Here is a 15,660-nt window from a genome sequence, read left to right on the forward strand (position 1 = left end):
GCATACGTTTATATTGAAAGGTCAGCAAAGCGGAAAGCGGAAGTGGCGGAAGTGAAGTTTTAGCCTCGCGGGAATATTTCTGGTCCCTTCGTGCGTTTTTATAGTTGGTGGAAGAACCAAACAACATTGACATATAAACTGACGTTGAGTAAGGATTAACCTTCTCTCAGATTTTTGAAGGCACTTTAAATACACGTGCGTTTTTCTTTTTTTTGTTCTGGGCTTAGCATTAAGTTTAGCTTTTTTGTTAGCCGCTAATGGTGTTGAGATAGCCGCTACAGCTGCAAAGTAGCCTTACTTTGGATAATATAGTCAACAGCTAGTTTAGGCTGCGACTTTCAGATAAAAATGGCGGATCATATGGACGGTGACCTGGAAGATGGAGAAATCTCCGGTTCCAACTCGGATAATGAGATGGGTACCGCTGCAGCTGAACATGCCCGACCCCAGGTTTCTTCAGTTTTTAGCGGGCAGTCCTTCCAAAGCACAGCTTCTTACCGCATTAACAATAAGACGGTGGATTCAAGCAACAGCGACTCAGATTCGTCAGATGATGAGGCAACAGTCTGGCGCCGAAAGCGGCAGAAAGTTACCAACGCTCCGCAACCGACTGCATGCAACTCCCTGCGAGGGCCGACGCCTATGCACGCCACCGGCGCACCGGGAAGCCGCAAGGTGAACAACATATGGGGCTCTGTGGTCCAAGAGCAGTGCCAGGATGCTGTAACTGCAGAGCTTGGCATATTTGGCATGGAAGGGGTTGACATGTCCAGCAGAAATGTGGAAACATACAACTTTGTCTTGGCTCGTAAGATGATGGAAAAGGACAGAGAGATGGAGAAGCAGTCACAGCAAGTGAAGGAAGAAGGAGAAGTTAGTATGCTGGATGCTGAGCTGGAGGACTACATGAAAAACCGGGGATTGGAAGACAGATCAGGGGGTGATGCGAAGAGAAAAAGGCCAGTTAAAGAGAGACTGAGCACAGTCGCTGAGATGGACGTCAAGGGTCGGTATGAGATCACAGAGGATGATCCGGATGAGAGTGTGTCTGATGAAATAGCGTACAGACTAAAAGAGACCAAAAAAGAGCTGATCGAGCGTGTTGTCAAAGTTATTGGGAAGAAAAAAGCCATAGAGTTGCTTGGAGAAACTGCCACGCTGGAGGAAGCTGGTGGTGTGTACACCATGGATGGCAGCAGGAGGCGGACGCCTGGAGGGGTGTATCTCAATCTTATCAAGAACACACCCAGCATCACCAAGACCCAGATCAAGAAGATATTCTTCGAGGAACAACTAAAAGAGAACAAGAGCAGGAAAGCTGCCCAGAAGAGGAGGCGGCACATGGTGGCTAAGAAGATGAAGCAGGCCATTGGGACGCTGAACCTGCAGGAGCATGACGACGTCTCCAGGGAGACTTTTGCTAGTGATACCAATGAAGCCTTGGAGTCATTAGAGGAGGCTGCGGAAGAAGAGGAAGAAGTTCAGGAGGAAGCTGCTGTGGGCACTGAGGATTCAGTAGTAGTTTACAACTCCACAGATCTGGAGGTTTTCTAAAAGCTGACTTGTTGTCTGGAGAAGAACTACTATGACTAAGATTAAAATGGCACACAGAAAGCACTATGAATAATAAATAGTCACACTGTCCTTATTTGTTTTTCTTTATTAAATGTGTTTTACATCGATCATAATGTAAAACAAAAGAAATACTTCTGTTTAAATTTGTTTTCACTTATAGAAGGTTTAATTTGTGATTATAAATGGTGTCTAAGTCAAATTTGAACTGAACAAGATGTGTCTGATTCCCAGTCTTTAATGGTTTTCGTGACAATGAGGTCTTGATTTAATAAATTAGTGTGGCTGTATCTTCAAAATGAATAAAGTAAGTGGTAAAATTATAAAAGAAAAACAATAAGTGGTTGGCCTTCTTTTGTTGCTCCCAATAGAGATAAACAGGATTAAGGAAGACATTTTCAACAGCATGATGGTAGGGTTACCTAGCTTAGCAGCATGACTGAAGTATTGTCCAAACATGCTGTAAAGAATCTTTTGTAAATAGAAAACCTGCAGACAAAAATATCCAAGGATAGTTTTGTAGTGTAGGTGCTAGACCACTAGATGGCGTACATGCCATTTTCCACAAAGACTGACTACAGTTGAGGCAAAGTATTAACTATTTGAAAAGATGCATACTGAAATAATCACACACTTGCAGCTAAGATGTGGAAAACAAACTAAAAAATATAACTCTAAATTAATTGTGTAGGTTGCCATGCATGTCATTTATATTTCACTTTAGTAAGAATGCAGTCTGCCTTTTTTTAAAATCTGGTTTGTATGAAACAATGCACAATGAGAAAAAAAAAACACTTAGAAATGAGCAAAACATTACCGACAGAAAGGATTCATTGTAGTACAGTTCTGTGCAATGAAATCCAAATCTGTCCAAATATATTCAACACAGCTGAGTTTATATTTGTATCAAAATAAATTAAAATGTGGGTAAAAGGTGGCAATAAGAAAAATTGATCAGATTTTCTGTGTCATTGATTCCCTCACCTTGGTGACAGTAAAGATGCTAACATGACCCAGACTTAGGAAAGCACTGCTTCCACTGGACAAGGACACAAATAAACACCAAAAGACACAGGCCAGAGACTACTGTGATGAAAAAGGCAATGAAAAAAAACAGTTAATAAAAGGAACACATGCTCTTATTAAAGATGATGATTCCATGATGCATTTGTCTATTTAAATTAATATACAGGCGACATCCATGACCTGCCATGGGCCAAGCTCTTTTGTTTATCTTCACAATGCAGTTGATTTTATTTCACTGAATCCTAACTTCAGCTTCATTCAAGTTAAATGCATTTGACCACTAAGTATTTGCTTGCTACTCTTTTTCTTTTGCTCAGTACTGGGAATTTAAAGCTGAGCTTATTTTAGTAGCCTTAGTTTATTAGTATGATAACCTGGTGCTAACTTTTTAAAAAACTTTTATTTAACCAAGTAAAAAAAATAAAATCTCATTGAGATAAAGATGTCTTTTTCAAGGGCAACCTGGTCAAGAGGTCAGCTGCACATGTCTTTAAATACAGATTCAAAATACAAAGACCATAAATTAACAACCAGCACATTAAAAAAGAGCTATACAAGACAAAAATGTTTAGCCTCTTTAACCTTGTTTTATTTATTTATTTATTTTTTGGTTTACAGCTCCATAAAAATGTAGCATTTGAAGTGTTTGCTAGCTAGTCACCCTCCTTGCTTCTCTTTTGCTTCGTGCTGGGAAGTAAATACTGTATAAGAGAGTGTATGAAGCTAATATAAGTACTTGGTGACACCTGTTAAAAAAGATAATACGAAGGCAAATGAGGCAAAAACAAACAAACAAAAAAATAACAACAAAAAAGTTTTTGGTGTTGTTTTGCTTTACATCTCCATATAAACTGAGGGCAATTATAAAGTCAGAGAATAACTACATTGGTTTATAATCATCTGTTACTATAGAGTAAAAAAAACAAAACACTCATTAGCAGAGTTCTAATGTACTTTTTTCAATACGAGCAGTGCATTAGCACACATCTTACCACCCAATATTTGCTAAACATATCTGACAAACATCTCTGTAGACAAATGCCCCCTGCTCAAACAGCTGCATCTAAATCAAAGTAAAGTATCCAGCCATCCCACACAGCTCAGGGGGAGAAGGAAAGCCTTTAATGGTGCCATTGGATTTGTCAGCTAAATCGCCTTGGAAATGATCATTATCGCTTCTCATGGCTGCCACATGAAAGACCAAATGTTCTGGCAGAGACATGTTTGATAATCCCATCATTTAATACTTTCTGGCAGATATGTCTTGTCTGATAGGTTGTCACCGCGTGTATCATGATTCCATGAGGCAATTAAACAGACTCATTAAGTTTAACACAGGGCATAGAGAACATGTTTCCTGTCTCTTGAGTTTTACTGTCACTTCTTCTGCTCCTGTGCAGACTTTATTGCATTTGTTAGCATTTGAATAGAAAGGAGCTGTTTTGCTTTAATGGTAAAGATGATCAAAGCAGGATTATCAAAGAAATATGTGTGGTGCAGGAGGTGACTGATGTTCTGCCTCCTCTTATTCAATGTAGAATTGTTACACGCAGTCTCTGGTCTCAGGACCTCTGTATCTGTCACCTGGCAACAGACCTGTTGCCTGGATACAGCACGCTGTTTCTTATTTCCATTAGATCAAACAAAACGAGAGCTGAAAGGGTCGTATCTTTGGACAAGTTGCTGCATGTCAACATTCAGAAATGTAACAAATATTGCTAAAGAAAATGCGTTTGAGTGGTTGGGGTGCCGCATTTCCTTGAGGATTTGTCCATAATTATCCACCCAGAATGTAATAAATAATCAAAACCAGAGGAAACTGCTCCAATATTTTTTCTTGTTTTCTAATGATCACACAAGCAGAAGTTGTTTGGAGCCTAAGTTTATCAGTGCACCCCTGCAGTCCTGTCAGAGATAATGGTAGAGATGTAAGGCATTGCCACAAGAAAGGCAGAGAAAAGCAAGTTTATTTATATAGCACATTTTATGTACAAGACAATTCAAAGTGCTTTACATAAAACATTAAAATCATTACAGATGGTGCAAAGAAAGCATTAAAAAGTAGTAAAAGGCAACAACAAAGAGCAAAAATCACAATAAAATCATAAATTACTACAAAAAAACTGCAATCTTCTTTTAGTCTCACTTACAGCATGCGGCCGAAAGAACAGAAGTAAAGGTGAGTTAGATAATATCATCGGACGACTACTGAGAGGAGGCAGTGACTCATCGCTTTCAGTGAAACAAAGGTGACCCAGTTGGGAGTGAAAAAAAGACAATGGAACACATTCATAAAGTATGTAAGCTCTTGGGAGGACATTACATTATTTCATGTTCCTCCTATTTTTACTTAGAAACATCATGTTTTTGTTTTATGCACTACTCACTTATTTTTATAGCCTTATGTCTGTGATATTGGTATCATTTTTTTATTTAAAAGTATGAACAATGAAGGAGACAGAATGCAGGAATCATAAGCCCACCCAGCACCTGCATCCTACAGACATAGGGTAACAAAACCAAACTGCTTTTGTCCTATTTGATTCCCAAAGACTGTTAAATTAAAAAATAAGCTCACCCTGTTAGTGAAATGCATTTCACACCTGAAACTCATTTAACAAGCTGGGGGGAGAGACCTCTTTGACTACATTTATCACAATGTTTAGGTTTAGGGTTTTATATTCTTGTCATGTTTAGTTCTGTTTTCCTTGTCGTATTTTGTAGTTCTTTCTGCTTCCTGTTTATTAGTGCACCGGGTTTGATTTGCTCATTCACTCCACCTGCTCCTCATTAGTTCATCTGTGTATATTAACCCCATAGTTTCCTTTTCACCTTGCAAGTTTATTGTAGTCAACATGTCATGTTTTGTCTGTATAGTCTTCCAGCCATGTCATGTTACAGTTTTGTCTCTGTTGTGTTTACCTGGCTTTTGTTTTGTAGGATTAGTTCTTGTAAATACTTACAACTATCTGCCTCATCTGCCTGCATTTGGGTCCTCACCTCCGCCTCGCACCCTGACCACACGGCTAAATTGTGTTCCAAATTAAGTATGTTGATTAAACATTTGGGTTTTAGCTTTTCTGTGACGATTTAGCTTGTGTTGTTTCTCCTCTCTGTTAAGATCACTGATTACAATCACAGACAGGTTGAATAATTAGCTTCCCAGGTGAGATTAAGTAAAGAGAAACTACTTAAGAAGGTTGTTTCACATTATTAAGCCAGTCACAGTTTCCGTGGGGTATGGGGGAAAAGAAATGATCTTTTTGCAAATGAAAAGTGTGAAATAGTGCAATGATTCAAAAGAAGGAAAACACTGGACATTTAACAAAAACTGAAGCAAGACCATTGTTCTGTTCAGAGAAAATGGGTTTATTCAGATAGAGACAGATTAAGGAAACTTTGCATCAGGCAAATGCCTTGTATTAAGAGAGCAACTATTAAAAAGTGACTGATGAGCATCAGTAGGTATCTGAAGCTGTTGATGTCTCTGGAATCCTACAAACCTCTCCATGCAGGATACTCCAGAACCTGCAATTGCGCATAAAGCTTTATTTTGAACTTTAACTTTAATCAATGTTCACAAAGAGAAGCAATTGCAATGAGGTACGAAATATATGAAAACTAATTTTCAAACCATTTTATTCACTTATGAATGCTGTGCTACACTGGATGGTCCAGATAGTTGAAGTTCTGGATGGTTGGTGGATGGTCAACATGTGTCAACAAGGCTGAAATGCCAGCAAGATGGTAGGCACCTTTAGGGTGCCAGAGGGTATCAAAATGAAAAACTGTGTTGAGTTTCTGACTATTTCCTGGTATAAAGGAAGAACTGTGTCTTCTGCAGCAGGGACGGCACACCTTCCAATGCTGCAAAAAGTACCATTGAATCTGTGGCTGCAGTGGGTATAAATGGAGAAAAAAAATCACATGGCCAGCACCATCACCTGACCCTAACCCTATTGCGAGCCTATGGTGGGTCCTTTAAAGAAAAATATGGGTGGGGGGCAGTATCCCTCCAAACAGCAACTTTGAAAGGCATTTCTGGTATCCTCTAATCCAGGCAGAAAATACTCATGGACTTCCAAGTTCAATGAATTAGAGTTGTTAATGTGATATATTGACATGTAACTTGATCTGATTTGTTTTTAGAAAAGTGATCTACGTAATGAAAAAAATACGATATGTGTTGGTTTTCAATTCTTTACAACCTATTTGAATGTTTTAAAATTGCTATGCTGAATAATTTGGGACACTATTTTAGTGCTGTTTTCATTATTGATAGTTTTATTTAATAAAAATCCATGTCATATAATCTAATATGATGTCAGACAATTCGGTTCAATTACCTGGGAGAGATGAACAAAAACAGCATGTGCATATATCATAATTTAGAATACGTATTAGTTAAACACAAAGGATAAATGCACATCTAATAGCATGAAGAAAAAATCCCTAAAAAGGGAAAGATGGATGTTTTATATTGGGCAACAATAAGAATCCTGACCTAAACCTCACTGAAGATCTGCAGAGGGAACCAAATCTAAATCTGGCAAGACTCCACCTGCAGACATCATTGTGTATTTGGTATATGATGTTATAAAAATATACAAAGTGGTGGTAAAAAAAAAATCTGAAAATACTCTAAATTCTGTGATTATGATAATAAGTACTGTTTACTAGCCAACTTTAAATGTCATGGCTTCAAAATTTAAAGTAAAATTGTGAAGGGAAAGAGAAAAAAAAGGCACAATCTCCAGGCTAATTAATCTCAGAGTCCCCACAGCTGTTCGGTCTGAGGGCCTTTAGAGTGAATAAAAAAGCTGATGTAGCCACTATGAGGTCACAGTGATTGATGGAGTGCCTCTTTAAACACTTTCACAATCACTATGTTGGTTTCTTGAAACATAATTCAAAAGTTGAATCTAACTTCCAATAAAAGGGCACTTTGTTCTTGTTAGCAACTTGTCTCTAAAATGGTAAAATTTTACTTTTTCCAAGGTTTATAACTTCTCTTGCTGCTGTAAAGTCTAATAAAAACCCTTGTAGTTGAGAAGCCACATAGAATCCTTTCTAAAACCACTTGCTGCGTCATTTTAAAGTAAGAGTCAAGGGATACTGGGATACACATATGGATCTTTTAAATCTGAAGAGACTTTTTATCTGTTAGAGACCTCACATATAAAGATAAAAAATAATCTCAGTACAATAACACAAACAAACGACTCTGTCCTGCAGCCGATCTAGAATCTAGTCCTCCTCGCCAGAAATCTTGCGTGATCGAACATGATTCAACAAAAAAGAAGAAGAAGAAGAAACAAAGTAATAACCAAAAAACACAACACCCAGCATAGCAGAGGACATACACGATGAAGTAATGATGGTGGTCTTGCGACTGTTATATCTTTATTGCTTGTGATTTCACATCTAGCTAGTTTAGTTTGCTGTTTATACTCTTAGTGGAGTTAATTTGAGTTAGTCTGAGATCTGTCTTCAGCATCTCAAAGCAGAGTCTGATTATTTTATGTGCTGAGGGAAATAATCATTTATGCTGTACAACAGAGGCGATTGACAATCAGTATCTGAAACTTGGTGTAAAACAAAGCAAAAAACATGAGTCAAAAAGTTTAAAAATGAAATAGAAACGGGACATAAGTCAAAGAAAATTCAGGCCATGTCACAAAAATCTATAAAGCTGCCAATATAGTGTCTGGTTTGTCCTTTTGTTGCACACTGACGATGGTATGGGAGTGTTTCTTGTGTGGAAATAGGAGCTGTTCTGCAGTTTCAGATTTTTCTGCTATAATATTTTTAACGACACTTTAAGATTACTGAACCCAACAAGTGTGAAGGGAATTTGATCTGTAGTTGACTAGGAGTTAGGTTGAATGAGTGAACCTCTAACAGTGAGCAAACAGAGAAATTTTGGTGCGCAAATATGCTGTAATGTCTCTCTGTCACCCAATAATATAACTGAATGGGTCCAAAGCCACTTTTCTCCAAATGTAGCTTCAGCACCACTTGTTTTCTCTTAAATAGACCTTGGTTAATTATAACCAGCATCTTCTAAAGCATTCCTTCTTTTTTTCAGTGATGTTCCTCATGGCTGGATGTGGGTGGCCTTTTTAGCTGTGGTTAAGCAGCCAACTATGACAGCACTATTTATGACTAAATCCTCACAAAGCACCAAGCTTGTATGACGCAATTCAAATAAAAGGATCACCTTGAATATTCAGACACAGCAGGTCAACATCTCTCCTGTGACGTGGGACAACTTGAAATAGAAATTCATTGAAAGGAAATCTCATACTCTTAGGCTTGTTTGCATTTTCTGATCAATATTTGCATGCTGCTATCCTATTTTTTTTGTACCATAGCCTTTCAAATGTCTTCATAAAGACAAAGTAATCATTTTAATCATTTTTAGGTATTTAATTATTTTGTTTTACAAATAATAAAGTAACAGGTTGTAACTGGAAACAAGTGAATAAGTTGCTCAAACAGTGTCATCAATTGAGCAAAGGCTGAAAATGGAAATAAAATGCTACCTCGAGTCTAGTTTTCTGCTCACAAATACTGTTGTGTGTGCACTTGTATTACATTCACCTGCCCTTTTTTAATAGAAAAAATTGAAAGTAGATAAAAAGTGCAGGCGGTTTTAAAACCAGTCAAACACCATAGAGGTGCTAATGGCTATAAAGCTAAACTACACCCCCACACCTAATGCTATGAAGAGTTGTGTGTAAGAGGCTAAATCAGGAAAGGTAATAAAAAAATACATTCACATGCTATGTTTGCTAAATTTTCTACTTTGCTGCCCAGCTCTTCACTCAATTAAACCTCCCTGGCTCGCTAGTAATTTATGCATGTCAACTCAAGTAATTCTCATGGAAACGGCTCCACAGTTTCTAACTGTGTATAGTCACAGCAGCTACATTAAACACTATCTCATTTAGTTCTGATGTTTCTAAAGATCTAAACATCCTGTACCTCTCTGCCATATTAATAAGTGAACCCAGGTTTACTGTTTTAAATTAGAATGAAAGCTGTCAGTAATTTTCTTCCCCTGATCTACCAAGATATTCCACAAGCTTTGCTAATGTTGCAATCAGACTGCTGCCATTCATGCTGCAAGAACCCCATCCTGAGTCAGGTTAGTTGCATCATTATTTTATTTTTTATGCTCTTCTAATTTGTGTACAGAGGTGGTTGGAAGTCTGTGTGACTGGGTATGAATATGTGAGTCAGTTTCTCACAGTTATCTTAAGACCACTTACTGGTGACTATCAGAGGGATAAACTCATTCCAACACTTCTGCACCAGAGATGCAGCAGAGCAGGACAGATGTCAGAAAATATGAAAGCCTTGTCAAACACTGAGTGACAGATTACCCCGGAGAAGGCTATTAACTGCCCTGTTCGAGTCAAGTGAGAGACTATTTGTATGGAAATCATTTACCAATATAAATCAATGATGGATGAGCACACTAGTATAGACTGTCAGTTACCCCCCCTCCCCTATTTTAATCTAAAGACAGAATAGAGTTATAAAGGATAATAGAGTGAGACACATTAAAAAGATAGGAACTATTTCAAGAGCAAACCTGTCTGAAAATATTTGGATGTTTGTAAGGCATATGAAATGCTATATGTATACTGTATGGTACAAAGCTGCATATCTATAATATTAAACAGTTAAATTCAAATACAGAGTATTTAATTGAAAGCATGTTCAAAAAAGAAGATATTGTCAAGTTAGTCTTAGCCTGGGAGCTAACTCATTTATCAAACTTTCAAGTGGACAATGTGGCCTCACTAAAATTCACTAAAAAGGCAAAATGGATTAAAAATGAGACTTTTAACTTGCTTAGTACATTGGTATTTTCACAAAAGCAGATTTTTCTCTGTTTTCATTTCAAAACTCCTCCAAATTCCCCCAAATTTGCATGTGTACACAAATTTTTAGGCAAAGCTTTAGGAAAATGCTATTCAGGTAAAGATTTGCTCATAATCTATGTGTGGACAGGATCTCCAGTATTTTTGGACCAATTAGGCCATCTAGAAAAATAAAACTGAATGTAAAGTTAACCAAGATACAAAACATGAGAATTAAAAAAAAAGAGTCAAACTAAAACACAGAAACATGAATCCCACAGATCATGACAGTTTTATGTCATCCAAGAAGTTTTTAAATTTCAAAAGTACCATCACATTTAGGTTTTATAGGTTTTTTAGTTTTTAATTTGTCTGCTTTTGAAGGGAATAGCAGTTAAAGACCGCAGTGATCTCTCAGACTTCTTCTTAAAAAACAGAGATGCTCTAACATTTTGAGATAAAATTGTGTCTTTTCTTTCTAAATGGGCCCCTACAGTCTGACATCTCTTTTCACAGCTTTCTCTGAGCTTAATGTTTTCGCTCAGACCAAACAGAGGTGTCCTCCAGCTGGATGACAGTCTCATTAATCTGCTGGATGACTTTGCCACCCCTGTCATTCCTCTCAGGCCCTCAGATATTAGGCCTCTGTTGTGTTGACTACTGTGTAATTGCCCAGACTCGCAGACCACTAGGATTGCTGTGGTTCCATTATGGTTCATTTAGTGCTCTGGGCAATGCACATGCCTCACATTTGTCCCCCACATCACTGAGGATGTAGGTCACTGGAAATGCATGCTGTGAGATAGCACGGAAAAAGTTAAGATCTTGGTTTCCAGGGGGGCTGAAGTTGTCTGTGACCTATAAACTGGGAGCTTTAGCTGAAGTTAACTTATCTTTTCAGTGCTTGTATCTAAGTGGCCATGCTGGTAAAGGCTGCTCTTTATTAACTTATGGAACCATTTGATCTACGTTTGCATGTTTGACAGAAGCTGCTTATACTGTTTTAGATACTGGTAACCATTTACTCTGTTGCTTATGGGACCTCCTACAGTACAACTGCAGGCATAATTGCAATGCTAATTGCCAGCATCTGCACAATTGACCATAACATTTGGGGGGAAATGATAATCTTGCACAGTCATTAATTTCCCTGAACCAGACAAGCTGGAGGAAGTGTGTGATGGCTTTACATAACTTACTGGTTTTGAGGGGCTCTGCTGTGCTTCTTGCCCCACTTGGTGGATGCTGTAATACAGATTCTTGCTCATGCACAGCTATAGAAGGAATCTCACATAAATGGGAAACTTTTCCCCTCCATAATACTGCAGGGTGTGTTATATTAAAGAAACCTTTGTGGACGTGTACAATAGTGAGGCAGGTTCTGTGCATGATGCTCTGATGCTCACCAGTGTACAAGCATGCCCTTTATCCACCAGCAGGATTCTGTCTGTTAGGATATTGTGGATAACCCCACCTGTAGTACCATGTCTGCATAATGACCTCATATTGTCATCCTGTATTAAGTAGATAAATCTCCTGGTCATTTTATATACAATCACAAACAGTAAAGTGTAACTTACTGTAACTCAGCCAATAAGTTTAGTTTCTAAACTAAACTAAGTAAAGTGTAAGGTTTATCAAACTCCATTTTAAGGCCAAAAAACGCTTTTGCCTTACTTAAAACACATTAGTGCTTCATCTTTCTGCAGGTACTTAAGACCGAACCTCTCTGTGCTACTAAATTTCTAGGTCCTTGTTGCATCTTCCATAATAACTGCATCTGCAGATATTTTACCTTTATAAACAGTAGGCAGGTAAAAATCTTACATCCTGCTGTCGGATCAAAATGTAGATAAATCCTGTCAAATTTTTTGCCACTACAATACCTATTGATGCAAACATATGTTTCCAGTATATTTCCATTTAATGTCTGTCAAGCCTAACTGACAATCTGATTTTGTGCAATCATCTTTTTCTATAAATCTCTCATGTCACAGCTAAAATAATTAAAGAAGTCAAGTTTGTATGACTTTTGATGTAAAACATTTTCAACACATTCACTTTCCGTATCTGCTGAGTGTGTGTGTGTGTGTGTTTTGATCTCAAGGGTGGATTGGTATGGTGTAAAATAATATCAAGATTTGTCACTGAACATGTTGTGATCATGAGGTGGATGACTGGTTGGAATAAGATGGATTGTTATTCTATCAATAGATAATAGAGAAATAGACAAGAATAGTCATTTGCTTTAGAAGATTCTAATGAAAACAGGATTGAAGCTGTAATAGAGGCTTTTCCCAAATGTAGGAGCCTAAATGCAGGTTTTGGTTAATTAGTAGTTTAGGTTGTTAGGATAAAGATTTCATGCATGTTTTTAGAATATTTAATATATGTGTTTTATTAAATTTGAGCTTAAAATAAGAAGAAAACTTTAAAATGCTTTATTTACACGCAAGGATGTTTTCGTAACTTTGGAAAGGATACTGTGGCTCTAAAATGAATTTCAGAGTGGCAAACTAAGGCTTTATTAGAAAGGAAACTACACCTCCTTAGACATTAATGATAGAAGCTGTATTCTGATTCAATTGTAAATTCAAATAAACATATAAAGACTTCTTGTGCTGCCAGAATTGTCTGCCTTGAGTCCTTCATCCCTAAGAAGAGCTACAGATTTTCTTCCACAACAGGTCTGGCTGGGTCTCTTTCTGCTCTGCTACCTGGAGTCCCGCTGGAAACTTTGGCAGTGATTGTTCTAGTTGAAGTGGCATTTAGGTTTGCTGTCACATAGGATGGACGGACTGAGTGCTGTCCCTGGAATGAAGCATGCCTCTGCTTCTGCCATCTTGCGTTTTGCCTTGGCCTTAGGTTCCTTAAAATATGGTGTCAGTTGCAGTATAGAGCTATGGATGGATGGACGTATCCTAGTTAAAATATGCAGAAAAAGCATTGTAATGGTCATCCACATTCAAATGATTATGAAACTTTCTGTGGTGGTCAATTTGTTTAATACCAAGGCTTCAAGACTAACCCTGCTTGAATCGATTAATAAGCCAGTGTGTGCTTTTTTATGAATCCAGATATGATTTCTGTTTTCTATCTTCTGTCTTCTATGCACATAATCAATTTGTCCACAGTCAACACCTTAACATCCCCAGAAAATACTGAGCATGTTAATGCTTGTTTTGAAAGATGAAGCGAGAGAGAGAGAGAGAGAGAGAAATATATCCTTTCAAATATCTTCAAACAGTTTAATCAAAGCATGTGCAAATGTCCGATGGATTCATCTTCCACAGCAACTACTTTAGTATTCACACAGATCGACTGTAGTTCTCAAAGACTCAAATCTCCCTGCAGGGTTAAATAAAGTAGGTTAAAATTAAATGCTGGAGTTGACAAATAACTTTGATAACTGCATACATTTTTCTCAAAGTACAGTACTACTGAGATGACTACTGAGTATGTTTTTGTAAGTGTGTATACAACTTTTTTGACACATAACCAGTTTTTTTGTCCTTCAGTGGATCAGCAACAGTGATGTCCTGGACATACAGACATGGACAAAATTGTTGGTACCCTTCGGTTAATGAAAGAAAAACTCAAAACGTTCGCAGAAATAACTTGAATCTGAGAAAAGTAATAATAAATAAAAATTCTATGAAATTTAACCAATGAAAGTCAGACATTGCTTTTCACCCATGCTTCAAATTATTTAAAAAAATAAACTCATGAAACAGGCCTGGATGAATTTGCCAGCCTGTCTACATGTCTACAGCATTGTCAAATGTACCAATTATTTAAGTGAGGCAAGGCCAGACCAACACATTCAGCAGCACATTACAAAACTCAAATATAAGGAAGAAAATAATTAGCAAATTGTTGATAATATAGGAGCAAGAATAATTTTCTAAATGTGCTCTTTAAAATACTGCACAATAAATCATGTATGAATTTTGGTAGTTTTGCATGGCATTTCACAATGTGAGCATGAGGATGGCACCCTGCCATGATGTTTTACTCAAATCCTTTGGTGTATTATTTAATGATGTAAAATGACATATCAAAGTTTAAAATGGGCATAGATGGCACATAAAAAGTCCCTGATGTAGTGTGCTATTTATGCACATTACCATGACAGGCTCAAGCTGGCAAAATTGTTTCTAAGTAGTTGTAAATGTGGATGTGGAACTGAGCTTGAAGGCAAGCTCAATTATTACAGGCAAATCAGAAAGCAACAACACTGAATTTCCTAAATATTGTGCCGCTGATGAGTACAACGATCGGGTTAGGAGTGCTTTATACAGTAAGTTGCCTGGCTGATATGGTGAAGAAGCATCAGGAACCCTGCTGGTGAGAACAGGAGCAACACCCCCAACTGCACATATACTGAGATAGGGAGGAGGGGAAATTAAACAAAAGCAGAGACAGACCTGGAGCCAGACAGCTCCACTTGATCTAAATCTAGATCTGATGTGTAAAGGAAATGTTGACGTTTGCTCAGTGAGAGCTGGAGTCATTTAGAGGTTAGCTGATCACTGGTACCAAGAAGAGTGCTGCCAATCATTCGGGAGGCATCAAAAGAAAACAAAAAAGTAAAAAAAATGTTGACAAGCTTTCCTTTTAGACTGCAAATTTACGTACGAAAAATGAATGATGATTTTTTTTGTTAGATTTTTTTTTCTGGAGACTTTATTTTGAAATTTTTTTCAGTCCAACTTGGATCAAAACACATTTCAGAGTCAAAACAAGTATGTTTTTATTTACTTAAAAAAAACATTTTAACCTAATCAGATATAATGTTGTAACTAATTTAATAGTACTCATGAGCAACTCTTCCAAGTTTTTCTCAGCTTTGTCATGCAGGATGTTAAAGTTGCTAGGAAACAAATAAATGGATCCTTGACCTTGTGTATTATATCACTGTTGAGATTGTTCTGCATGTCTGCTCATGTAAGGCTTGTTCCAAGGCTGGATTATTGTTGGTATCTGATACACTTCAAAATGTGGACTGTTAAAATATATTACTAAAGTTGCAAAAGAAAGGTCTAACAAGATTTGCTTTTGTGGAGATATTTGTCCAAAATGACAATAAGATACTGAGTATTTTATGTTTGATGAACATGACTTTTTGTTACTTTACAAATGGTTGTGAAAAGTTGTTCTATTTAAATAAAACATAGAGCTATACATATAG

The 15,660-nt window shown here is 37.3% G+C and overlaps 1 protein-coding gene across 1 annotated transcript; it reads left to right on the top strand.

Moving 5' to 3' along the window:
- The first annotated feature begins 27 nt into the window (after positions 1 to 27).
- On the top strand, positions 28 to 1,914 carry phax (phosphorylated adaptor for RNA export). Its single transcript, XM_041977722.1, has one exon. The coding sequence runs from the start codon at positions 349 to 351 to the stop codon at positions 1,552 to 1,554; it is 1,206 nt and encodes a 401-aa protein (XP_041833656.1). The 5' UTR covers positions 28 to 348; the 3' UTR covers positions 1,555 to 1,914.
- Positions 1,915 to 15,660: the final 13,746 nt, after the last annotated feature.

Source organism: Melanotaenia boesemani, chromosome 23 (assembly GCF_017639745.1).
Source record: "Melanotaenia boesemani isolate fMelBoe1 chromosome 23, fMelBoe1.pri, whole genome shotgun sequence".
NCBI lineage: Eukaryota > Metazoa > Chordata > Actinopteri > Atheriniformes > Melanotaeniidae > Melanotaenia > Melanotaenia boesemani.

Bases quoted from the DNA above. Each gene is read 5' to 3' on its own strand.
- phax (XM_041977722.1), top strand. From the start codon at position 349: ATGGCGGATCATATGGACGGTGACCTGGAAGATGGAGAAATCTCCGGT.